This window comes from Dermacentor andersoni, chromosome 7 (assembly GCF_023375885.2).
Source record: "Dermacentor andersoni chromosome 7, qqDerAnde1_hic_scaffold, whole genome shotgun sequence".
Lineage (NCBI taxonomy): Eukaryota > Metazoa > Arthropoda > Arachnida > Ixodida > Ixodidae > Dermacentor > Dermacentor andersoni.
Window position 1 is genome coordinate 17,109,514 of NC_092820.1, and position 26,429 is coordinate 17,135,942.

General features: G+C 45.4%; 2 protein-coding genes across 3 annotated transcripts in view; both read right to left on the minus strand.

Annotated features, from left to right (window-relative positions):
* Positions 1-238: 238 nt before the first annotated feature.
* Positions 239-2,887, minus strand: LOC126535630 (uncharacterized). The gene has a single exon (XM_050182438.3). The coding sequence runs from the start codon at positions 2,857-2,859 to the stop codon at positions 1,264-1,266; it is 1,596 nt and encodes a 531-aa protein (XP_050038395.1). The 5' UTR covers positions 2,860-2,887; the 3' UTR covers positions 239-1,263.
* Positions 2,888-10,145: 7,258 nt separating this feature from the next.
* Positions 10,146-26,429, minus strand: part of MED17 (mediator complex subunit 17) — a 197,805-nt gene continuing 181,521 nt past the window's right edge. For both annotated transcript variants that reach the window (XM_055073189.2, XM_050182348.3), the window contains one exon: positions 10,146-10,386. In XM_055073189.2, coding sequence (XP_054929164.1) covers positions 10,176-10,386 — 211 coding nt within the window. In that variant the 3' untranslated portion in view covers positions 10,146-10,175. The remainder of the gene's footprint in view (positions 10,387-26,429) is intronic.

Sequence of the window (26,429 nt, forward strand, 5' to 3'; positions counted from 1 at the left end):
TGATGAAAAGTTGTGCATGAAAACATCATTAAGCGCGGACGCACATTGATTAGTTGGAATAACATTTCCAGAGCTGTCGATTAAGGTTATCATGTCGTCCGCCTTGGGGTTCATGACGCGCCAGAATTTCTTGGTGTCGGTTTTAAGCATTACAGGCAAGGTATTGCCAAGGAAGTGATCTTTGGCTTGTTTAAGTGCGGCTACATACTCATCTGCCGCCAGCTTGTATTTGGTCCAGTGGTTTACGCTAGGTGAACGTTTGGCTAATTTGTGCAGGCGTTTCTTTTTATTAGACAGGCGCTTGAGACGGATGTTGTACCATGGGGCGTTTAGATTACATGCAATGGTGCGCAGTGGGATGTATTTGTTTGTTAGTTCCGCAATTTTTGCAGCAAACATATTCCAGTTGGTCTGAACGGTACGGCTGTCGAAGTTGTTTATAAATACGTCTAGAAAAGCAGATAATTCGGCGTTGATTGCTTCAAAATTTCCTTTTGCGTAGTCCCGAAAAGATTTGAATTTTTTACCGGTTTTTGGCCGCAAAATATTTAAGTCAAACGAAAGTGCTGAATGGTCGCTCAAGCCGGGTAAATAGGTGATGTCGGAAACTAGGTCAGGCCGCGATGTTAATAGAAGGTCAAGTGTGTTCCCAACGGATTCGGTAGTGCGTGTGGGTTGAGTAACAAGTTGTGAAAGTGAGAAGACAGAGCACATGTCTAAGAACTCATTGGCTAATGAAGAAAAAGGGTGTAAAGTTGGAGGTTCAGTATTCCATATTATGTTCGGTAGATTAAAATCGCCAAGCAAATATAAGGGTAATGTAGGATGACGAGATGTAACAATATTAATGATATCATGCATCTCGTTTACGAAGTTAGATGAATAAGTTGGGGGGCGGTAACAAACACCAATGATTATCTTCTGGTGATTGATTTCAATGATGGCCCAAACCGTTTCGAGGTCAGTATTGACATGAATACACTGAGATGGGAAATCTTTAGAAATCGCTAAGAGCACGCCGCCTCCCTGACGCATTGTACGGTCACAACGATACAGTGAAAAATGGTGCGCGGTTTGAAGAATTTCGTTATCTTGAATCTGTGAATGTAGCCACGTTTCGGTAAGCACAAAGATGTCGGCGTTGCAAGTCTCCAAGGCAGATTCTAAGGAAGTGCGCTTATTCATGACGCTTCGAATATTTGTAAAGAACACAGATACGATGCATGATTCTCGTGATTCTCGTCCACATCCCCTCACGTTTTCCTAACTGGGCACGTGCTGGGAATTTGCATGCCCGCCGTTATCTCGTGGTTCATATGGCGCATGCTCGTTGACGGTGTCTGTTGCCGGGTCATAGACGAACTGTTTTTTATTCATTATTAGTTTGGTGTACCTTAACTGGAAAGGGCATGGTTGGGGCTGGCTTTTAGCGTACTCAATTAGTTTTTTACGGACGTGACGGGTGGCGGGCGAAAAATCTTCGGAGATAGAAATACCCTTTTCTTTCAGCTGTGCGCGCATAGAAAATACTTTGTCTTTTATTTTCGTGTTGGTGAATTTAACTACAATTGGGCGACACTTATTAGGCGTGTAGTGACTAATGCGATGAGCACGTTCGATTGCCGTGTCAGGCAGGCTGTCGATTACACCGGTTAGTGCTTCTCTTATGCGTGATTCGGACTGTTCCCACGATTCCCGAGAGTCACGGATGCCATGAAATATGAGGTTGTTGCGTCGCGATCTGTCCTCAAGTTCGTCAACGCGCATTAGTAAAGAGTCAAGCCGAGTTGTTTGGGCTTGAGCCGACGCCTGAATGCCAGTCATTTCATCATGGAGATGGTCTAGAACATTTGTTTTTTCTTCAAGGTTGTCTAATCTTTTCTGGATACATTCCATTTTGGTCTCGATGTTCTTTTGACCAACCTTAATAGCCTTGACGTCGTTAACCAACTCGGCCTGACCCTTAGCAGATTGTACAGAACGAGCCTGAAGGTCTTTTAACAGCCGGAAAAGAACTTCCGTCTGCTCAGAAGGATTTGATGGCAAATTCTGCAGCTCGAGTAATGCCTCAGTACGCGTAGTAGGACCTGGATTAGTTTCCACGTCACCTGAGCACAATAACAGCAACGCCATAGAGAAACAATCTGCGACAATTTCACAGAGCACTTGTTGGCACGGAAGCAATAGCAAAAATGGGTCGTCACTTTTCTTAGCATAAAGCGGAAAGTTTTTACAGACCTGCGAAGTGGAAAGGTGCGTTGTATGAGCCATGGTGCTCCAAATGCTGCTTCCGTGCCAACTAAACGGACTGACGCTCGGACAGCCGCTTAAGTTGCCACTGCGATGTGACGACACGGTTGACGATGATGGTGCGCAGAAGGCTGGGCGCAGTAGTTGTAGTGGGTCGATGTGGAGATAGTTGCCGGTCTGCTGGTAGATTGTGGCCTTGCTTGATAGTACCAGTGGTTGCGAAGGGTCATACTCCGAATACGCTGTGCACGGACACAGCAGCAACAAGAACGCGAAGATCGCCTGCGAAGTGGAAAGGTGCGTTGTATGAGCCATGGTGCTCCAAATGCTGCTTCCGTGCCAACTAAACGGACTGACGCTCGGACAGCCGCTTAAGTTGCCACTGCGATGTGACGACACGGTTGACGATGATGGTGCGCAGAAGGCTGGGCGCAGTAGTTGTAGTGGGTCGATGTGGAGATAGTTGCCGGTCTGCTGGTAGATTGTGGCCTTGCTTGATAGTACCAGTGGTTGCGAAGGGTCATACTCCGAATACGCTGTGCACGGACACAGCAGCAACAAGAACGCGAAGATCGCCTGCGAAGTGGAAAGGTGCGTTGTATGAGCCATGGTGCTCCAAATGCTGCTTCCGTGCCAACTAAACGGACTCAGTTGGAGAAGTATGGGAGAGGCCTTTGCCCTGCAGTGGGCGCAGCCAGGCTGATGATGATGAAATTCTTCTGGGTCGGAAACCCCGCAGCTCCTGCTGGTAGATTCCTCAGAGGTTGGACACACGTGGACACGATGCACTAGCCTACCGCAAAGCCTAACAGACGTCAATCTGCTTACGGTAGAGAAAACACTTCACTGGGGTCGGGCGGTATCACACAAATCTCGGCACTTTGAGGCCGTCAAAGGCAATGGTCACAGTTTCCGTGCTCTTGATTCTCTTCGCTGCTAAAGCCAGCGAGTTTCTGTTGTTAACGATGTTTTTCTCCGGGTCCGCAGGACTCTCGTTGACGTCAATGTTCCTGCAGTGACCCCCCTTTACGGGCCCGTGTGCGGGCCCGTATCGTACGCGTTGACCTCAAAGTCTTTGCCACAGACTTGTATCAGCCTGATTCTCGAGTATCTATCTGCACTGTCCCTTTCTGGCGTGCTTGCCACCATTATGTTTTGGCGAAAGTTGGGACGGTTAACGTCCTCGTTTGTTTGCGACAGACTCAGTCCTGCCGCTCCAATGGCCCTGCCGATCGTGATAGGACCGGTATTGGCAATGTTGAGCCCTCCTCTAGGGCGAATCATGATTTTTATGTGCTCCTTCGGCATCGGTGGCATGCGGGATGATTTTGCTACGCGGTTCTTTATCTTACCGCCGCACACTCTCCCCTTGAGCGGCCCGGCGGCGCTAAGCCCAGCCACGCTTGTGTTGGCGACCTGGCAGTCAACACGGTTGGCTTACAGTGGCTTACACGGAAGACTGTATTAGTATTCCCAGACACATATATGTACTTGTTTTGAGATGAAGATGCTCTGAAGCGCGATAATTTTTCTTTAGCGTACCTTAACCACTTCAGTAGGAAAAAAAGCTTTGGTTTCAGGCACTTGGTTCATTGAGGAAGTATATGTATATAGCTGCATGCAAAATCCATGTGCATGGAAGAGATATGTAAAACAGGATAATGCCATTCCCAATTTATGATTTGCTTCTTTGTTTTGTCTTTTTCATGCACTGCCCACCTATACTTATGCTTGTCGCTTTTGATACATCATATTCATCACATCTGTTTTTGGTTCACATCTGTGGCCATGCTATACTTTTGTTAGATTACATTTTCAAATAGTTGAAATAATTCATCATGTAATTATGCAAGCTGCTCCTCAGAATGTAGCGGTCATACCGTTATGCGTAATGAAAAACTACCATATATGACAATAACTTTGATGCGCAAGACACAGGGTATTCCCAAGATGGAAATACCCCGTGTCTCGTTGTCTTTTGGGTGAGAGAAGCGATAAGTTCCACCATTATTTTGCCCCCTTCTCATTTTAAGTGCTGTCCGAGGTCATCGAAACGCGTATATAGCTTACCTAGCCAAGTTCACGGCTGCCTGTGCACGTGAGATTCCGGAACTACGATGTCAGAACCGTTTAGAAATCATTCTATATTGGGTTACCCATCGCCATCAGGTAAACACATCTATCGCGAATAAGTCAAGGAAGTTTTAGGCATACAAGATTTACGAAACGAGCTGCAGCAACTTCCCAAGTGCGCTGCCGAGAAGTGCCTACCCAGATGCCCCCCTTTTTGTGATTGAAGCAAGTGCATCGTGCACACTATCATTTTTAAACATGAGTAGCGGTATGGGCTGTGTCGCAGAAGATCCAGTGGCAGTCTTCCGATTCGTTCGTGAGCGAAAGTTTCCATGTATATATATGTATGTGTATATGACAGTGCAGCTTATTCACTCTCGATGACTCAGCCCTTTGACACAGCACAAGATGGAAATACCCCGCGTCTCGTCGCCTTTCGGATGAGATAAGTGACCAGTTGCACCATTATTTTGCCCCCTTCTCATTTTAAGTGCTGTCCGAGGTCATCGAAACGCGTATATAGCTTACCTAGCCACCTTCACAGCCGCCTGCCACGGCCTAATAAAGAAATGACAGAGAATGAAACAGTCCAACTCGAGAGATCAGATAGAATTCGCGGAACTGTCAAAACTGGCGAGGTATTCTGTAAGAGGACTGTCCTGTAAGAGGACTAATGGACTGTCCATTTCAGCCGCTGGTGATTGGATGCAGCTGTACGAGCGAGGAGACGAGCGTCCCCAGCCAATCAGCAGTGGCCAAAATGGCCAGTCCACTAGGTGGACTCCTGCAGAATACCTCCCCTGATCAACAAGGAGAAGATACGGGATATTCGAAATTATAACGTGAGAAAGTCTGAGAAAGCAGTAAAAAAATGGACGCAGCATGAATTTAGTGTGAAGGAAGCTTGGCGTATGACTAACCAAGATGTATGCACTGGAAGATAAGTAGGGCAACATCATCAGCAATTTCAAAGATATAGTAAAAGCAGTGAAAAAATTCTATACTGACTTGTGCAATACCCAGAGCAGCCAGGACACCTGCTTTTAAAGTAGTAATGAAGAGGTTACACAGGCTCCTTCTATAATTTGCGATGAAGTTAGAAGGGCCTTAGAAGACATGAAATGAGGAAAGGCGACAGGTGAAGATGGAATAACACTCTAATCAAAGATAGGAGACATCATGCTTGAAAAGCTTGTGGCCCTTTATACGAAATGTCTTGAGACTTCATGGGTCGCAGAGAAGTGGAAGAATGCCAACATTATACTAATCCACAAAAAGGGATACGTTAAAGAATTCAAAAATTATAGGCCCATTATCTTATTTCCAGTATTGTATAAAATATTCACAAAGATAATTTCCAATAGAGTAAGGGCAACGCTTGACTTTAGTCAACCAAGGGAACAGGCTGGCTTCAGGAAGGGATACTGTACAATGGATCACATCCATCTAAGGTAATCGAGAAATCTGCAGGATACAATCAACCTCTCTACATAGCTTTTATAGATTACGAACAGGCATTTTATATGGTGGAGACATCAGCAGTCATAAGGCACTAAAATATCTACACAGATTCCACAACTACCCTAATTCTCCACAAGTAGGAAGATACCTAAAGAAAGGGGTCAGACAAGGAGACACAATCTCTCCAATGTTATTCACTGCGTGCTTGGAAGAAATCCAAGCTATTAGGATGGCTCAGGGGTAAGGATCAACGTTGAATATCTCGGCAACATTCGGTTTGCAGATGACATTGTCCTATTCAGCACCACTGGGGACGAGTTACAACAAATGATTGAGGACCTTAACAGAGAGCGTGTAAGAGGTGGGTTGAAGATTAATATGCAGAAATCAAAGATAATTACTAATAGCGTGGCATGAGGACAAGAGTTCAGGATCGCCAGTCAGCCTCTAGAGTATGTGAAGGAATAGGACAATTACTCACAGGGGACCCTGATCATGATAAGGAATTTTACAGAAGAATAAAATTGGGTTGAAGCACATACGGCAGACATACTCAGATGCTTACTGGATGCTTATCATTATCACTAAAAAGGTGTACAATCAATGCATTTTATCGGTGCTAACATATGGGGCAGAAACTTGGAGACTGACAAATAAGCTCAAACACAATTGAAAGACCGCACAAAGGCGATGGAACGAAGATTGATAGGCATAACATTAAGAGACAAGCAGAGAGTGGTGTGGATCAGTGAGTAAATGGGCATAGCCAATATTCTAGTTGACATTAAGAGAAAGAAATGGAGCTGGGCAGGTCATGTAATGTGTAGGTTAGATAACCGGTGGATCGTTAGGGTTACAGAATGGGTGCCAAGAGAAGGGAAATGCAGTCGAGGATGGCAAAAGACTAGGTGGGTTGATGAATTTAAGAAATTCGCAGGCACAAGTTGGAATCAGTTGGTGCTCCACAGGGGTAATTCGAGATCGGAGAGGCCTTCCTCCTGCAGTGGACTTAAAATAGGTTGATGATGATGATGATGATTTTAATGCCAATGCTCCTTGCAGTATCATATTTGTTTGGTACACACGAGATTATATCGTAAATTTTATTTTATTTGTGAGAAAGTGTAAAAGATCAATCCCAACAGCTCCAGAAAACTACTTTCGTGAGGACGCTAGCCAAATAGGAAATATGATGCGTCTCTGTACCGCTTTGAGACCGGGCGGGATATTGCTGCAGAGCCACAAGACACGCTTAGAAACAATGGGGTGCAGCCCATACATGAATATCTATGTGAACTATAACCAAAGCTAGACCTGCGGCCTCACATTAGGATATACAACACATTTCTAAATGCACTGTACTCTCAGTCAGGAACACCCATACGTTTTACAGGACGTTATCAAATGAACTGCCGTCTTAGAATATGGCACAAAAAAGTTTCTTGCACAATTTATTCATGTTACCAGCCCCATGCTTAGCAGCTCATTTGGTAACCTCTGCCATATAAGTGCATGCATTTTGTACAAAAAATGTGTTTGTTGGCCAGTAATGTGGCGCATATTTCTTTTCGCTCTTAGTTTCAATGCTGTGCAAGTTTGCGCACGTTTGTCCTATGTTTAGCTTTCCATTGTACACATTATTTTTGAAAAAAGAGCCAACTGAAAATAAAGGGTACTTCTACACTGTAATACTGATGAAACTTTAGAGAATATATTGACACGTGTACTTATCTTTATCGGGCGACCACGAACAACAACGAGGGGACCCGGAGCTAAAAGGCCTAGTCGAGTATTTGGAAGGGCACACCGATGTTGTCCCTAGGGCATTTAAGCGTGGATTATCTTCGTTCACGCTTCAAAACAACCTACTCGTGAAGAAGAACTTCTCACCAGTCCGCGCCAGCTACCTTCTTGTTGTACCGTCAGCGCTGCGTCCAGAGATACTGCACGCCCTACACGACGATCCAACCGCTGGGCACCTCGGATTCTCCCGGACGCTGTCGAGAATACAGGAAAGGTATTACTGGCCGCGTCTGACCGCCGACGTCGCCCGTTACGTCAAGACATGCCGAGACTGTCAACGACGCAAGACACCACCGACAAGGCCAGCAGGATTACTACAGCCGATCGAACCTCCTCGCCGACCATTCCAGCAGATTGGGATGGATTTGTTGGGGCCGTTTCCGATGTCAACATCCGGGAATAAGTGGATCGTCGTGGCGACGGACTATCTCACCCGCTTTGCAGAAACTAAAGCTCTACCAAAAGGCAGCGCAGCCGAAGTGGCGAAATTTTTCGTCGAGAACATCCTGCTGCGACATGGTGCTCCAGAAGTCCTCATCACCGACAGGGGAACGGCTTTTACAGCAGAGCTCACCCAGGCCATTCTGCAGTACAGCCAGACAAGCCACAGGAGGACAACTGCCTACCATCCGCAGACGAATGGTCTCACGGAGCGCCTCAACAAGACCCTCGCCGACATGCTAGCAATGTACGTCGACGTCGAGCACAAGACGTGGGACGCGGTCCTGCCGTATGTAACCTTCGCTTACAACACGGCGGTGTAAGAAACAACACAGATCACGCCGTTTAAGCTGGTTTACGGCAGGAACCCGACGACGACGCTCGACGCCATGCTGCCCCACGTCACTGACGAAGAGAATGTTGACGTCGCTAGCTATCTGCAGCGCGCCGAAGAAGCCCGACAGCTCGCCCGCCTGCGGATCAAGAACCAACAGAGGACCGACAGCCGACACTACAACCTCCGACGACGCTTTGTCGAGTACCAGCCCGGTGACCGTGTTTGGGTTTGGACCCCTATACGCCGACGAGGACTGAGCGAGAAGCTCTTGCGTCGCTATTTCGGACCGTACAAGATCATCCGACGTATTGGCGCACTGGACTATGAGGTCGTGCCAGACGGCATTTCGCTGTCACAGCGGCGCCGCTCACGACCTGAAATTGTCCACGTTGTGCGACTCAAGCCGTACCACGAGCGTTGACGAACTTTCGGACTTCGCGTAACTGACCTTTGGACTTGATGTCTTTTCGTTGTTTTGTTACTTATGTTTAATAAGGGTCCTTTTGTGTTTCGCTCTCTTATATTTGTAGCATCGGGACGATGCTTTTTAAGAGGGGGGTATTGACACGTGTACTTATCTTTATCGGGCGACCACGTTTCGCCACCTAAGAAATGTAATCGCACAGCGCGGGACGCGCCTGCATGTATCCGAAGTTTCTGGAAAGTTATCGATACTTCTACCCGGCTATCTGTTGTCGCCGAACGTTGTGTTATCTGATTTCATCGTGTAACGCGAATGGTGTAGAACTTTGTGGAAGGTACGCGGGTCCGAACGATTAGTCTGGAACATTCGACGACTGCTCTATAAAAGCCGACGCGCTTGACTCGCTGATGAGATTTTCGACGATCGCCGAGCGTGTTCGCCGCTATCGTTGTGCTATAAGTGTAGCCTGTTTTGTGGGCACAGGTTCGCCCAATAAAAGTTTGTTTTGTCGTTCACAGTATTGCTACTGTGTTATTCAACGTCACCACCACGTGACAATATGTTTTATTACAAGATGTGTTTTAAAGTTCATGGGTGTCATTATAATCCGTTTTTATGTGTGTCAGTATGTTTAGTAAATTATTATTCAGTTTGTCTTGACTGATCAATAAAGATTTTGACCTTTTAAGAGAAAAAATTTTTCATTTGGGTAACTCGGCGACTACAAATTATATCCGATTCACCAAGCATAAGTGCAGGAGCTGCTTATAAAGGAATCCAATGTTCCCCACATGTAAGTATTGCGAATCCCTTCTAATGTCACCACGGCTCTACATCATGAGCGCTTTCACACCACAATAGAAGAGTACTAGCACTCTGTTCTGAAGGAGTGCAATCTCTGTTAGGAGTACAAGCACTCTGTTTGGGGGAGTAGAAACACTCGGTTTGGAGGAGTAGAAGTACTCGGTTTAAAAAGTAGAAGCGCTCGGTCTGGGGGAGTACTATTACCCTTGTGGGGAGAGTATTAGCACTCCCTTGCAGTGGAGTAATAAAACTGTCAAGGGGAGTTATTCTACTACCTCCCAAACAGGTCAATCTAAGCAGTGAAATATGGGACAAGCAGATACTCCCTTGAAGAGAGTTTCCAGAACTCTGTTTTTACAGTGTAGCGAACTGCTACGCTCATCACACTGACAGACGCTTAATCCACAATCGCTGTTTTCGCCGACAAACAAATGAAAAGCACGAAACTTACAGCAGGCACAGCAACTGGTGCCTGGCCAAATTGGGCAGTGACATTAGAAGATAAATAGCACAGGAATGAGACGAGCCTATGCACGAGCAACCAACTCATAATACGGTGCGTGAAAGGTATTTTTATTGTAGTCAGGTTGTGAGCGCAGCCATGAGGTGCTCCATCTTGGAGAGGAATGAGCGTCCCTGCATGCGTGCCAGGCAGACTTGGCGGAAGGCACCACTCAGGTTGTGCCACTTGCGGTCGCGCACCAACGTCGACGGGTAGAAGTCTTGCTGCTGGGGCGAACACGACACACACACCTCGGCACCGGACTGGGGACCGCACCGCACCGATATCATCCTGCAAAGCAGCAGCATGCAAAGCAGCAGCATTGGTTGCACCCGCTCTCTGCAATGTTTGATACATATTAATTTTTTTTATTCAGGGGTTCTACGTGTCAAAACCTAGATCTCGAGATACGACGTATAGTGGGGAACTCCATGTTAGCGCCCCAAGCATGGTAGACTGGCATTTTTCCATTTAGCCACCCATCAAAATGCGGCCACGGTGGCTGGGATTTGTGTGAAGCACATTAGAGAGTTTTAGAATTGGGGGCGCAAGGCTCTGGGCCCCCAAGCTGCGTTGCGTCGGTTGCTCTTGGGTTTAGATGAGCAGCAGAGTTTGAGGATTGGGTCGAAAGCAGACAGCATTGGGTTGAGCGCTTGGGGCGCCGCAGTGTGGAAAATAGAAAGGTGCTCGAAAGAAAAAAAAAATGAACCTCTTTTTTTACAAGTGAAAACAAACAGAATGCATTTTTGAGCAAAAAGAACGAACAAATAAAATGTAAGAAACTGTGTTAGTACCGGTTAGCATTACGAATTAAGTGTACGATTCTAAGCCAAGCAAAGCCAATCGAAGCCAACTGCTCTTAGTTGGTGTTTTCTTGTGACGCGCTGCGAAAAACTGAGAGTTCACCCGCGTGAAATTGCGAAAATCAGTCGAAGTAAATAAAGTTTGCTCTGCGACCATCTGCTGTACGCCATCGCTGTCACCCGCGAGGGTGGCCCAAGACGGCTTGGGGGCCCACGCTAGTTTTCGATTCTTGGGTCTTGGGTTAACGCGAACGCAAGAACCCAAGACTGGCTTGGGTTCTGCGCATGCGCACTTGTGGCACGCAATTTTCTTGGGTCCCCAAGCCGCTTGGGCCCCCAATTCTAAAACTCTCTATTAACGCGTGCTAAGATCAAACGTGTAGTGCAAACAGGATGGCACTGGGCATCTAGTGGTCAGTTCTCTACAATGCAGGTCGCACCATTTCGAGGCACGGTCAAGTTCAAGAGTATGCATCACTCACGACACCCTCTATGCATGCACACGGTACATCTTTTAATCAAGAGCTACACGTTTAACGATTTTTGGTGCTCGTTTTTAAAGTGTACAGGCTGTTTCACATGCTGCGACTGGAGCGAGAGAAATCGGTGCAGTCGCACGCATTGCAATGCGATTTTTAGAGGGCTAATGTCACTTCATTGCGATTTCAAAATGCGTGCCCAGGGTTGCTTGCTTCCAGGTCTTGTGGCATACGCCACGTAATTTTTTTAATGTAATGGAAAAAAAACTGCATTGTGATATTACTGACCTGTCATTATTTAATAGGAGCAAATAATATGCCTGCTTTGTAATTTAAAGATTTTTTATCGAGTGTGCAACAGAGGTTCCTCAATTTCAGTGCGAGAAGACATGGCGGACGTTCACAGCTGTTCGCAGCTGGTTGTTCGACGTTGTGTGCTGTCTCACGCGTCTTCTATATCCGTGTCATTCGGCCTGTGCTACAACAAATTAGATGACCTATCAACAAGCCCACATAGCTACTCTCATCACATATCAAATAGGCGGAATTTGGCTGCAGCGAAATCATTGTGTCAGCGCATGCGCGCTATGCGTGCTTAGCCTCAGCGTTTGAAGAAGCATGCATATTGATCGTAATTGCGTGTAAGCAGCGCCTCATCCTAGCTATGTCTTTGGTGCAAATGCAGAAGCGAGCACAAACTCGAAAGCTCCCATCTGCCCCTGAAGGAAGCCATGATTTACCTGTGTGTGATTACTGAAGGTGGAATGTAATTCGCGTAGTCAACTTCAATCTTAGCGCGATCCTGGTTCGTCTATTGCGTCGTGTGGGCTGTAAATATATATACAAGTCCTCTCTGAACATTTTGAAAGTAGTAAAAGCAGACGCCACAATTCTTTTTCAGGAGCTGCAGTCACCTGTTAGTAGCATCATAAAATTCCGACAGATGTGGGCGTCATCTGTCTCGCGCTGTTAGCACACTGCAGCTACCTAGAAGCTCAAATCAATATGCTTCAGTACGTAGTGCCGCGGCATAGCCCCATGGCAAACACTAAATATGTTGTTAGGAGTACATTTGTGCAATTTAACTGTGGTTGCCACAGAGGAACTTGCCACAGAGAAAGGGTCTTTGCCTTGTTTCAAAACAGGGACCCCAATGGCTTCTTTCCATATGGTTGGAAGGTATCTGACAGCCCAAATTGTGTTGAAAAGTGCGAGTAGTGTAACTTGCGTGTCATTGCGTAAGTTTTTGATCATTTCATACATGATTCTGTCAGATCCCTGTGAAGAGCTCTTGCATGCGATCAAGGGAGCTCTCAACTCAGCAATACTAAAATGACGGTTGTATGGTTTATTCTGTAAGCATTTTCTTATGAATGGCTTACATTCTTTGATTTGTTTATATTTGAGAAAGGATTGTGAATAATAGGCTGAACTTGACACTCTCTCAAAGTGCTCCCCAAGTGAATCTGCCTGGTCTTGCAGGGTATCGCCTTGTGTGTTTACCAAAGGGAGTGCATATGTTTGTCGCCCTCTTATCCTACTAACCCTGTTCCAGACTTTGGCCTCATCTGTATTCGAGTTGATACCCAATAAAAACTTCTGCCAACTCTCTCTCCTGGCCTGTCAGCGCTTTCTCCTGCCTTAGGACTTTACTTTCTTAAAGTTAATAAGATTCTCCACAGTGGGAGAGGCGCGTAGCGACCCCCACGCTTTGTTGTTTCCTACGAGCGATCCTACATTCATCGTTCCACCACGAGACACGCCGTTTGCATGCCAAGCCACTTACTTATGATATGCATTTCGATGTGGCATCTATTATGAAGGCTGTAAAATACTCCAGAGCAGCGTCAATTCCTAACGAAGACATGTCATCCCATGAGATACTAGTGAGAGTTCGGAATTTCTCCCAATCGGCTGTATCAACCTTCCACCTAGGAGCCTGTGGTGGATATTCGTTTTCTTTAGGTGTTCTTAGCAGTATGGGGAAGTGGTCGCTTCCATAAGGATTGTTGGTAACTTCCCATTCAAGTTCAGGCAGTACAGACGGGGAAACTAGGCTAAGATCAATTGAAGAAAAGGTTCTGTTTGCAAGACAGTAATATGTGGGTTCCTTGTTATTCAACCGGAAGAAAAAAGAATTGTTCAACAAGACGACCTCGCGCAACTATACGAGAGTTGCCCCAAAGGCAGCTGTGTGCATTGTAATCGCCAAGAACAACATAAGGTTCTTGCAATTCATCTATAAACAACTGAAATTCATGTTTGTTTAATTGGTAATGTGGGGGTATGTACAGCGAGCAAATCATGATGAGTTCTGCTTCAAGGGGTGTTTGTAGCTGTAGACGTTGACATGCCATGCTTCTGTGTATTACGATGACAACACCGCCAGATGACGCGACAGCATCATCGCGATCTTTGCGAAACGTAACATACTGTTGGAGAAAGCTTTGTGTTTCGATTTTAAGTGTGTTTCCTGTAAAAGGCCCGACGACCATTTTCTCCGATTCACGCAAACACGCAGCCAGCTTTGTCAACAAATCATTTCATAGTACTACGGGTGAGGAAACTGGAAGTCATAGAAAAACTAATAGCGTGGTTCCCAGACCACGTGAACAATATAACTAACCAAGCGGGTTGCAATCCTAACGAGCGAGCCAACTGCCTGGCGTGTGAATTCACGAACTGCACCCGAGCTAACAGTCCGACTCTCCCACAGGATTGCCCCCTTTAAAGATCCTCTTACCACCTATCATGAAATTATGTCGCATTACAGACACAGCAAGAGGAAATTCCCTCCCCCCAGCCCGAAACTGAAAAGGGCCCAGGCCGTTACTTTCAGGCTTTTACAGACAAGATCCCTTCTCACCCCCAGAGCACTTAGTTGGATAGACCTCAACTTCCGGCAGTCGTGCTCCAAATGCAGACACACATGCTGCTCCTTCAACCACATGCTCTGGCTGTGTCCCTGCAATGCGGGCTCTGACCTCCAATACAAGTCCAAGTGGGACACCTTGCTGAAGAGCTCGGAATTCATTCACCAACTACAGCCGTCCAGAGGGCCCGCGACGTCGCAGAAAGTCACCACCTCCCGGTCCCGTCATGGGTAGAGCCACCAACTTGATTGGGACTGTCACTATGGCCAATAATTAGATTGTGGTTTTGGCACATAAAACAACAGAATTTATTATTTTTCTAAGTGAAAAGCAAAAGCTAGGCACGCAATCTCAGTCGTACCTTTACACACTCACAAATGAAAACCGTCGTTGCAGACATCTAGCCTAAAGTATAAGTCCATGCATTCGGCTTGTGAATATTTCCTCTGTGGTATAGTATTGTCACGTAGCAGTGACGGTGCAGAAAACAGCAGCAAAACTGTCAATGATGAAGCCAGCCTTTTATTGGGCAAAATTGCACCCATAACAACAGCCTACACACAAAGAACCACGACAGCAGCAAACACAGTCGGCTTTTATAAATGAGCCATCGAAGGTTCCAGATTATCGCTGGTGCCCGCATGTCTTCCAGAAAGTACTACACAATTTGCATTGCTCATACAATCAAATTACACAACTTTTGGTAACAAGAGACAACTGATAGAACCATTGATAATATTCGAGAAACTTCCAATACATGCAGGCGCGTCCTGGGCTGAGTGATGACGTTTAGCATTTATTTATTTATTTATTTATTCTAACCTCAAGGTACGGTTGTACATTGCAGAGGGGAAGGGCAAGGTAAATACAGAGGCAAATCACACAATAGTTTTTTATAGGAAAAAAACTATAAGTGTCAAAAATAAAGCGTGGAGAAATAAGCGTCAAAGCTAAATACGTGGAAGTCAGTAATTATTAAAAAGAACAAGGAAAAACATGGTATACAAATAATAAGAATGGTAAATAGAGACTTGGAAAGCACGGCAAAAATACATGGCACAACAAAAAAAGAAGGAAAGAAAAAAATAGAACATACCATATAAATATACAAGCCGTTACTTAAATTATGGCATAACACCAGTAATGCGGGTAAGTTATTCCAATCTTTGCTCGTTTGGGGAAGAAATTAATATGAAAAGCCGACGGTGTTGCAGTGCGGAATGTTTACCTTTTGGCAGTGGTCAATACGAGATGAAATGTATGGTGGCGGTTGAACAAAGATAGAACGTAAATATGCATTGTGGTAGTAGATTTTATGGAAAAGACATAGGCGAGATAGTTTTCTGCGGGTTGATAACAGCAGGAGGTGTAGGAGAGCTTTCATGTTAGTGACACTCACAGTTCTTTGGTAGTTGGTGAGAATGAAACAGGCTGAGCAATTCTGTATTGCCTCTAGAGACTGTATGAGAATGTCATGACCAGGGTCCCATACTGATGATGCGTACTCAAGCTGTGGATGAATGTAAGTTGTGTACAATAAGAGTTTTAGCGATGATGGCGCTAGAGAAAATTTCCAGGAAAAGCATCCCAGTGTACGAGTGGCCTTAGAGGTTATGTGATCAATATGAGTTTTCCAGGATAGATTGCTGGCAATGTGAACCCCCAAGTATTGGTATGACGTTACACATTCTAGTGGGATGTTATTTAGCGTATAGGTGGGGCAGATCACGTTAGTACGAGAAATCCTCATAGTCTTACACTTTCTAATGTTTAATTCCATGCGCCACGTATGACACCACTCATTTATGTTATTGAGATCCTCCTTAATTGCTAGAATATCTGAGGAATTAGTTATTTTACGATACAAGACGCAGTCATCCGCCAATAGACAAATGTTCAAGGAAACGTGAGTGGGCAAGTCATTAATAAAAATTAGGAATAATAAAGGACCGAGCATGGACCCTTACAGGACACCGGAGTCAACTGGAGCTAAAGGTGAGTTAGTGTCATTTGTGGTTACAAATTTAACACGTGATGTCAGAAACGCGCGAATCCAATCAATTATGGAAGGGTCCATGTTTAGAATGTTTAATTTATTAAGAAGCAATGCATGGTTCACTTTGTCAAATGCTTTAGAAAAGTAAAGAAATATAGAGTCTGTTAAAAAACCAGAATCTAAATAGGCATGTAGGACATTAGTGAAGAGGATAAGCTGAGTGTCACAGGAGAAGTTTTTGTGGAATCCATGCTGCATAACTGAAAAAGTTGCTATTTTCAAGAAAATTAGCTATATGCGTGTATATTATATGCTCCATAACTTTAAATGGTACAGATGTAAGTGAAATAGGTCTATACTGTGGATTATGGGTTGGTCTAGTTTTGTGAAAGGAAATTACTTAGCCAGTTTTCCAATCATACGGTAAGGTGCCAGAGTTGTAAGATTGCGAGTAAATACATTCTAGTATTATTGAACAGCATTCCACTGTCTTTTGCAAGAATTCAGTATTAATTTCATCTATCCCACATGATGCTTTAGGTTTTAATTTCTGTATTATGGCTTTGATACCGGTTGAGTCGAAAACGATGGGATCCATGAAGCGGTAGTTAGTTGAATTTATCTCAGGCATCGGATCAGGGATCCGAGGTGATGAGAATGACTGAGTGAAGGTATTGTTAAGCACAGTAGAACACAATAGGTCAGGTACTGGGTCCCCAGAACTTGTCAGCAATGATATTCCAGTTTTATGGCTATTTCCTCGTATGGTTTCCCAGAAGCACTTTGAATTAGTCTTCAATAAATTTGGAAGTGTACAATTAAGGAATAAAAATGTGGCTGACCTTAGGGCCCTAAGACATGAAATTGCTGCGTTTTTATGTGCTAGCCAATGTGTGTTTTGAGGAATGTTTTGCTGTACAAAAAAAAAAACATTTTTTTCTTGTTCGATAACAGATTCAAATATGTGCGGTACCATGGTGCTTTATTGTTAGCATAGACGGATCGAAGGAGCATGTGTTTGGTGACTAGCTCACGGACTTTATTTTTGAAAATAGAACAGTTAGTTTCTATGGAGCGTTGCAGATGAAAGGGTAGGAAGGTGTCTAGAAATATGCACAGTTCTCTGTTGATGGCTTGATAGTTAGCTTTTATAATCTCAGAACTTTTTCCGCTGTCGGCATGTTTTTTCTTGTGCTGCTGTAATTGTAAAAAGCGAGATATCATGATCGCTCAGTCCATGCATGCGCGTCACCGCAGAAAAGTTGTCGGATGACGACGTTAAAATGAGGTCCAGGAGTGATGTGTTTTGTGCTACACGTGTTGGAAGTCTGACGATCTGCGATAAGCTGAAGTCAGAGCAGATAGAAATGAACTGATTGGCCTTGGCCGACGAAGGATTAGAAAAGGGATTGCCATGTGACCAAACAATGTTGGGAAAATTAAAATCGCCCAAGAGTATAATTTCAGTTCCAGGGAAACGCATGGTAATCTTATTTAAGCAATCATGTAAGTCATCACAAAAGGATGAGTCGCTTGATGGGGATTGGCAGCACACACCTAGTATTCTTTTTTTTTTTAACTAATAGTTACACAACACCAAATTAGCTCTAAATTCGTATCAATGATCACACAATAACAATTAATACATTCTTTAATGGCAAGCAGAATGCCACCACCAATTCTACCTGTTCGGTCACTTCGGTAAACAACATATTGGTTCTCACACTCAAACAGTTCGGAGTTTGTTACTTTGCTATTTAACCATGTTTCTGTGAGTACAATAATGTCAGAATTACAGTTGTTAATAACAACACATAATTAATCTTTCTTAGGAAAAAAAAACTACAAATGTTAGTAAAGAGAACTGAACACCCGCAATCTTTTAAGGCACGTCCCCTCGGATGGCCCTAACTTGGCGGTAACGTACGGCCAGAACAAAGAGTTGTGCCGCATGTATGCGTTCTGTGCATTTCATAAATACTGTCATTGGCTTTGTCATATGCGTAGCATTTCCCATGCAATATTAGTTTTTTATATCGTAGTTTGAAAAATGTGCTTTTCGATTTGCCATATTCTATTAATTTTTTCTTACCAGTTGCTTGGAAGAAATATTCAATCATTGCTGTGTCAATGTTTTTTAACAAACTTTGCTTTGAAGAGACGAGCTCCCTGGTTTTATAGGTTTCAAATTTAGTTATTAGTGGCAGAGTTTTCGCCGAATCAAAGCGACCAATTCTGTGCACCCGGCATATGTCAGAACCTGTGATGTCAACCTTCAAAGTATTATTCAGCAGGTTTAGTATCTTGTTTTCTAATTCTGATCAAGTTTCGTCTGTGGTGTCCAGTATTCCATAAACGATCAGATTGTTTCTTCGAGATTGATCTTCTGTGTCATCAAGACGTGAGTGAAATGCACTCATGTCTTTTTTGAGGCGCTCTACCGTGGCATGCAACTCTTTCGTATCTTGTTGCCACTGCTCGAAAACAGAAGTTTGGTTTTCAACTTTCGCTAGTCTATCCTTTGTTTCGGACATTGCTTCTGAAACAGACTGCTGTTGTTGCTTTACTTCTGCTAGTTTCCAATATTGTTCTTGCACTGATTCAATTCTCTTTGTACGCTCATTCAAGTCCTTCATCATTTGCAGAACTTCTGCAAGATTATCGGGGCCGGGGTTGCTTTCAACATCCTCACAAAGAAGAAGCAGCAAGACGCAAAAAGGCAATATGACTGCTTCAGGGCTCGGAAGCACGATAGTAAATGGATCATCTCATCTGAAGCTATGACAAGGTAATTTGGAAAGGCAACTAATCTGCAGGATGAAAAAAGAGGTGTGTAAGCCTTTGGTTCTTCTATTCATCGTGCCTGTGCGCCCACTGGAGAGATACTGTTCGATGCTCGGTCTTATCCTTTCCAGACCTGATGATGTTGACGTCGTTGATGTCACAGCTGTGCACTGGCGGAATTGCAGATGGTGCTCAATGCGTACTGTCGGGTAAGCTGTTGCCAGCAGGTGTGGGTCCGGAGCAGAGGCGGCATCACAAATTTTGTCCAAGGGTGGAAGGTTATCCCAAAGGCCAACCACCGATGCGCCGGCCGTGAAGACAACGACGAACTGCAGGATGAAAAAAGAGGTGTGTAAGCCTTTGGTTCTTCCATTCATCGTGCCTGTGCGCCCACTGGAGAGATACTGTTCGGTGCTTGGTCTTATCCTTTCTAGACGCAATGACATTGACGTCGTTGACGTCACAGCTGTGCACTGGCGGATTTGCAGATGGCGCTCAATGCGTACTGTCGGGTAAGCTGTTGCCAGCAGGTGTGGGTCCGGAGCAGAGGCGGCATCACAAATTTTGTCCAAGGGTGGAAGGTTATCCCAAAGGCCAACCACCGATGCGCCGGCCGTGAAGACAACGACGAACTGCAGGACGAAAGAAGAGGTGTGTACCTTGAGATGGTGGGATGGTGGCGTCTAGCGTTGATGTTGGCCGCGGAGGATCTTCATCAGTTCGACGAACAATAACTGTACCTCCATCAGTTGCTGCTTTTAGTTTTCTAGACATGGGCTTACGGACCGGCCCCGGACTGGGCCTGTGTATGGTTGGCGCTATGGCAACAGCGAACAGGATAGTCGTCCAGGGCTGCGCTGAGTGGTGGCGAGGTAGTCCGCGATATCACGAGGCCGTCCCCTTTGCTGTGGGCGCAGGGAGTTCTCGGGAAACCTTGGTAGCCCCATGTCGCGGTACGGGCACCGGCGGTAGATGTGACCGGCTTCTCCACAGTGATAGCAGAGCTGGCAGTGCTCTGGGCGACAGGTGGGCGAGCTGGCGGTGGTGGCAGCGGACGACAGAATTACGGCATTACAGGGCTCTGGTGCGAGCGCGGAGGGCTACGAAGGCGTAGGTCGTCGCTTCCGGCACGGTAGGCAGCGATCCTGGCTACACTTCGGAAGCTCTCAGTGACCGTTGTATACCTTTTACCATGTCAGTGATGAAGGCCACCTGAGGTTGCGACTAAGGCAAGATCCTGATGACCCTAACGCTCTCTCGGAAGTTGTCGGAGCCCTTTGTTAGTATTTCGCGCTGTGGTGTGAGAACTTGGCATTTGTATTGCATAGTTCGCATTTCCATAGTTTCCTCGATCGTCGTTGCCTCTGCAGAAAACTCGACTACAGTCTTCGCCAACTTGCGGATCATTCCGGCAATAAGTTCTTGTTTTACTCCCCGCATCAGGAAGTGGACTTAATTTGCCGCCGACATTTAGGGGACAGGTTGCTGTAAAAGACGGGTCATCTTTTCCGTGAAGTGAAAGTTTATTTTCTTTTCAACGAAAAGAGGGTGCCAAGACAAAAGGCAAGAGCCTGAAAAGGTCCTGGTCACCCGTAGGACAGCTGGCATTGTGCACGAGCACTTCACAACAAATTCACAATGAATTTCTTAAGCGTTGTAAAAAGCATGAAGCAGTAAGTTAACATGCATCAAATTTGTACTAGAAAAGAATAAATAAAATACAACTTGTCGTATGAGCGGCATAAATATACGTAATTTTATTTTTACAAGTATAAATATATCAGTCCTAAAACACAGAAACAATATCACAAAGCGTACAACATGTGCGTTATAGAAAAAACATTTGAAAGGTAGTAAAATAAATACAAATAAATACAGTCTGTCGACTAAATAAATATGTCATTCCATTTGTTCCAATAGGTATTTTTTAATTGTAGATTTAAAATGTTTTTGTGGAAGGTAATATTCAGTTTCAAAGGGAAATTGATTTATTACCGTGGGAATTTGGTAGCTTAGTGTCTGCTTGCCATAATTGGTGCCTGTGATTGGAACAAGCTTACGTTTAGTCCGAAAAGCATAACGGCTGCTGGAATTATCTGGACAAGAAAATAACAATTTATGATGATGAATGTACTTAAATAGACAGAAATTATATATTTCTTTTACTTTAAGGATGCCGTTTCTGAAATAGCGGTGACGTAGGTAAACTGAAGGTCTGCCATGAAACCCATCAATAGCACGCATAGCACATTTCTTAATTGCAATTAGTTTAAGGCAATTACTGGACGTCGTAGTTCAGTAATTGAGAATTAAAGAGGAATTAGAGGGCAGTAAAGAAGAATTAGAGGGCAGTAAATGGCATATAATAGGGCTCAGCGACGTTAGGAGGCCAAAAGAAACATATACAGTGCTCAGAAGCGGGCACGTCCTGTGGTACCGGGGCTTAGCGGAGAGACGAGAACTAGGAGTCGGATTCCTGATTAATAAGAATATAGCTGGTAACATACAGGAATGCTATAGCATTAACGAGAGGGTGGCATGTCTTGTTCTGAAACTTAATAAGAGGTACAAAATGAAGGTTGTACAGGTCTATGCTCCTACGTCCAGTCATTTATTTATTTATTTATTTCAGATGGCCCTGGGGGCATTATTGAGGGGAGTGGAACAAGACATATAATAACACAAATATCAAGAAATGTAAATACATTCATGGGTCACAGCATTACATATCATTGCATTATAGCATAACATTGCATACATAGCATTACATAGCTCACTGCACTGAGGTTTACAAATTTCAGCAATTGTGCACATCCATGGAAAACTAAAAAACACGAGAAAAGAAAACAAGAACTAACAATGCAAACTAGAAATCAGCAACACAGAGTTCGTGAGGGACCACAAAACGAAAGGCACGCATGTCATGAAGAAGAAATGTAGACACTTAACTTATTCTTAAAATGCTCGAGATCGTCGGTGAGTGCCACATCTGCTGGCAAGTGATTCCACTCCGATGACGTAGTTGGAATGAAAGAAGTTAAGCGAGCGGTAGTGTGACAAAGTGGAACGCCCACTTTGCGTGGATGGTCAATGCACGATGAAACATAGGCGGGTGAAAGGAGCAAAGCGTTTTTCAAAACAGGATTCAGATTGTAGATCTTAAAAAATAGACAGAGTCGTGAAATTTTCCTGCATAATGAAAGTAATGGTAGTGACAAAGTGTTTTTCATTAGTGTGACACTTGATGTGCGGTCATAGTTGTGGAGGATAAAACGAGCGGCACGGTTCTGAACAGCTTCCAACACAGATATAAGTGACTTAGCTTGAGGGTCCCATATCGACGCGGCGTATTCAAGCTTTGAACGAAACAGGGTTTTATAAAGAAGGAGTTTGACTGAAATGGGCGCATTAGAAAAGTTTCTTTTTATGTAACCGAGCATGCGGTTCGCGTTTCCAGTAATGTAGGAGATATGTTGATTCCAGGATAAATTTGATGTCAGATGTACACCGAGGTATTTATACGAAGTAACCGGGGCTAATGAAACATTGTTGATGCTATAAGAGGCTGGTGACGAGACGCCTTGACGTGAAAAGCGCATGGATTTGCATTTTGATGTGTTTAAAACCATTTTCCATTTAGTACACCAGTCAGTAATGCAGGTAAGATCTGCTTGCAATAAGTAGACATCATTAGTTTTTTTAATTTCACGGTATAGTATGCAATCATCTGCAAAGAGTTTGATATAAGATTTTATATTGTTAGGCAGATCATTAATGTACACAAGGAATAACAAGGGTCCGAGTACCGATCCTTGTGGTACCCCAGACTTAACCGGCATTGAAGATGATTGAAGACCATTAACGTGGACAAACTGCGAGCGATTAGATAAAAAACAACGAATCCATGCTAGAACATTCGGGTCGATATGAAGATGAGCAAGTTTATACAACAGTAGACTATGGGATACCTTATCGAAAGCCCTGCAAAAATCTAAGAAGATGACGTCGACCTCTGAACCTTCATCAAGAATGGAATAAATCTCGTTGCTGAAGGATAATAACTGTGTTTCACAGGAAAACTGCCTCCTGAAACCATGTTGTGTAGGCGTGAAAAACGAAAATGATTCAAGAAAACCAGATAACTGAGAAAAGATTATATGCTCCATAATTTTACATGAAATGGAAGTTAATGATATGGGACGATAATTGAAGGGTGAATGCCTGTTGCCAGATTTATGGAGTGGAATCACTTTAGCCACTTTCCATTCGTTCGGTATGTCTCCTGTTTCAAGCGATTGCTCACATATCTTCAGTAAAAAAATTGCGGAGTACACTTTAGTATTTTTCAGGATTTTGGTGTTAATGTTATCAGGCCCACAAGAAGAGGAAATTTTCAATTTGTTAATTATGTTGATAATTCAGTCAAAACTAAACCTGACAGGGTCCATTGGAAAGCTCATGTTACATGCATAGTCTCTAACATTAGTAATGTCAGTTACAGTACTTGAAAAAGCTGCACTAAAGGTCTCGTTAAGAATTTCAGCGACATCAGTGCTTGAAATAGGGTTTGACTGAGGGTCAACGAGAGATATAAGTGACTGGTCTCGTTTATTGACACTACTCCAAAATTTTTTTGGATTACTTGTTAAAAACGCTGGCATCGTCACATTGAAGTAGTAGTGCTTCGATTCCTTCAAAGACTTCTTGTAGCTGGTAACAGTTTCTTTCAGTGCTGACCAGTGCTCACGCTTTCCAGAAGACTTAGCTTTGCGGAAAAGCCTCCTTTTTTTGTTTGCCAGACGTTTTAATGAGCAGTTGTACCATGGATAGTGGCAGTTAGTTAGTGCGGCAGAAAGGATGTTCCACGTCCGTCGCCAAGGTCTGTGGGTGATGGCGCTGGCTGACACTCCCAGGGTTCTAACACTCCCAGGCAGAAAGCGGTCTTTCTCAGCCAGGCAGCCTGTTTTTAAAGCCACCATAGGTGACGCATACTTCGGGTGACGTGGCGGTGGCGCTATGTTTTATCGACCATGCAGTCCAGCGTGCAGCTGTGTTATGCTGGGCCAGATGATAAGAAGACGGAGGGTGCACAGAAATATGCGCACAGTGTGTCGCCACATCACCCGTGGACGGAGGGTGCACAGAAATATGCGCAGAGTGTGTCGCCACATCACCCGTGGAGTGGAGAGCCCTCAGGGCTTGAAAAATCTGGGCAGTGTACCCGACGTCTGCTGTGTGTAGTGACCGAAGCAGGCTGCGATGTCGGCGGTCGTGGATGGACGTCTGTGGGTGCACTGGTATTCCCTGGTTCAGCAGAATCGGTGTAGGCCGGCTTCAGCCGGTCAATGGAGACGTGGACGGCGTTCCCTTTAGTGCGCAGGGTGAAGGTTTTGTCGTCGCGACGGAGAACTGGGTAGGGTCCGCTGTAAGGTGGCTCTAAAGGCCGGCGGACGGTGTCGTCGCAGAGAAAAGTGTGCAAGCACGTTGCCAGATCCTTGAAGATGAAGGGGGCGGCCTTACAGTGGTGAGCTGCAGGTGACGGGCGGAGGGCAGTGATGGTGCGCCGGAGCCGGACGATGAAATCGGTGGGATCTGACGTCACAGTGGTGGATGGTGGTGCAGCAAGAAATTCGCCTGGGAGACGGAGGGGTTCCCCATAGACGAGCTATGCGGGTGTAGCCTGAATGTCGGGCTTGAAGGTGGCGCAAGGACCTAGGGTGACGGCTGGGATGGCTTCAGGCCAGGTTGAGTCCGGGTGGCCCATGATGGCTGCTTTGAACTGTCGGTGGAAACGCTCGATCATCTCGTTGGCGCATGGGTGGTAGCTGGTGGTCCTCGAGGGGCCATGTCTCAGGCCATCGAGTGTATCGATCGATGGCAGTGAGGCAGTAACGATAGCATCCAGCTGGAAGCAAGGGGCCCATGATTTCAAAATGGACATGTTGAAACCGACCAGAGGTCTGGGGGAATGCACCAAGTGGTGAAGTGATATGCCTGGTGACTTTAGGGCGCTGGCATTGAATGCAGGAGCGCGCCCAGGTGCGGCAATCCCGCTGCATGGAAGGCCAGACATAGCGGTCGGCCAGGAGGCGTGCAGAGGTGCGTATGCCGGGATGGCTGAGATTATGTAGCTGGTTAAAGAGGCCACGGCGATGGGAAATGGGCATGTAAAACCTGCTTCGTGCTGTTGATATGTCGCAGTAGATAGTCGTTGTCGATTCAGGTATCGGGACTTGCTGCAGCTGTAGCAAGGACCCGCCCTTAAGAAGCTCCTGCAGTTCGGCGTCCGTAGTATGAGCCTCGGCGAGGACATCAGCTGTTATCTGTGAAGGGCTAATAGCTGCCACACGTGAAAGCACGTCGGCGACCACGTTGTCCTTCCCACTGTCATGTTGGATGTACAGTAATGATTGGATATTGGTGGTAAACTGGGCAATGAACAAGAGCTGGTTCTGCTGGACCGGCGGGAGTTTGTCGCGGCATTGAGAGAAGGCGTAGGTCAGAGGTTTATGGTCGGTGTAGACAGTGCAGTGCTGTGCTTCGAGAATGTGGCGAAAGTGCTGAACTGCTTCGTATATCGCCAGAAGTTCTCTGTAGTAAGCTGGCGAACTTAACGGGGCGGGGGTCGTGGTTTCGTTGGTGAGACTGTCCGCAGAAGGGGTCGTTTTGCGAGCTGAGAGTTTCTTGGAGAAGAACGCCAAGGGACGCCAGGTGTTGTCTACGCGCTGCATAAGGGCGGCGCCTACGGCGATGCTAGAGGCGTCCGTGAAGAACCCCAAGGGAGCGTTTGGCACAGGATGGGAGAGAAGTGTGGCGGTGCAAAGAGCAGCTTTGCATTTTTCGAAAAGTTGCGTTAAAGCCGGTGTCCACGTGACGGGTTGGTTTCCTCGTAGACCAGGCAAGGCATCATGGAGGGGAGCCTGGTACTTGGCTGCATGTGGCAAGAAATGCCCGTAAAAGTTCAGCATGCCGAGGAAACGGCGAAGGTCTTTAGCGCTGGTTGGTTGAGTGTAATTTTGCATGTCTGAGATGCGTTGAGGTAAGGGTCGAGTTCCCTCTGATGAAACTTCATGGCCGAGGAATTTGACGACTGAAGCGCCGAGCATGCTCTTTGGGACATTGACGAGTAGGCCGTGGTCATCGAGGCGTCGGAAAAGCAGACGAAGGTGCCTGTGGTGTTCGTCGGTGTAGCGGGAAAAGACCAATATGTCGTCAAGATAGACGAAGCAGAAGACGAGGCCATGGACGACTTCGTCGATGAAGCGTTGAAAGGTTTGTCCGGCGTTCCTCACACCAAAGCTCATGAAGGGAAACTCGAACAAGCCGAAAGGAGTAATGATTGCAGTTTTCGGGACGTCGTCCGGATTGACGGGTATCTGTGTGTTGGCCTTCACCAAGT

What these genes read in the sequence shown, in the direction of transcription:
- LOC126535630 (XM_050182438.3), bottom strand. Translation starts at nt 2,859, where the DNA reads ATGGCTCATACAACGCACCTTTCCACTTCGCAGGCGATCTTCGCGTTC.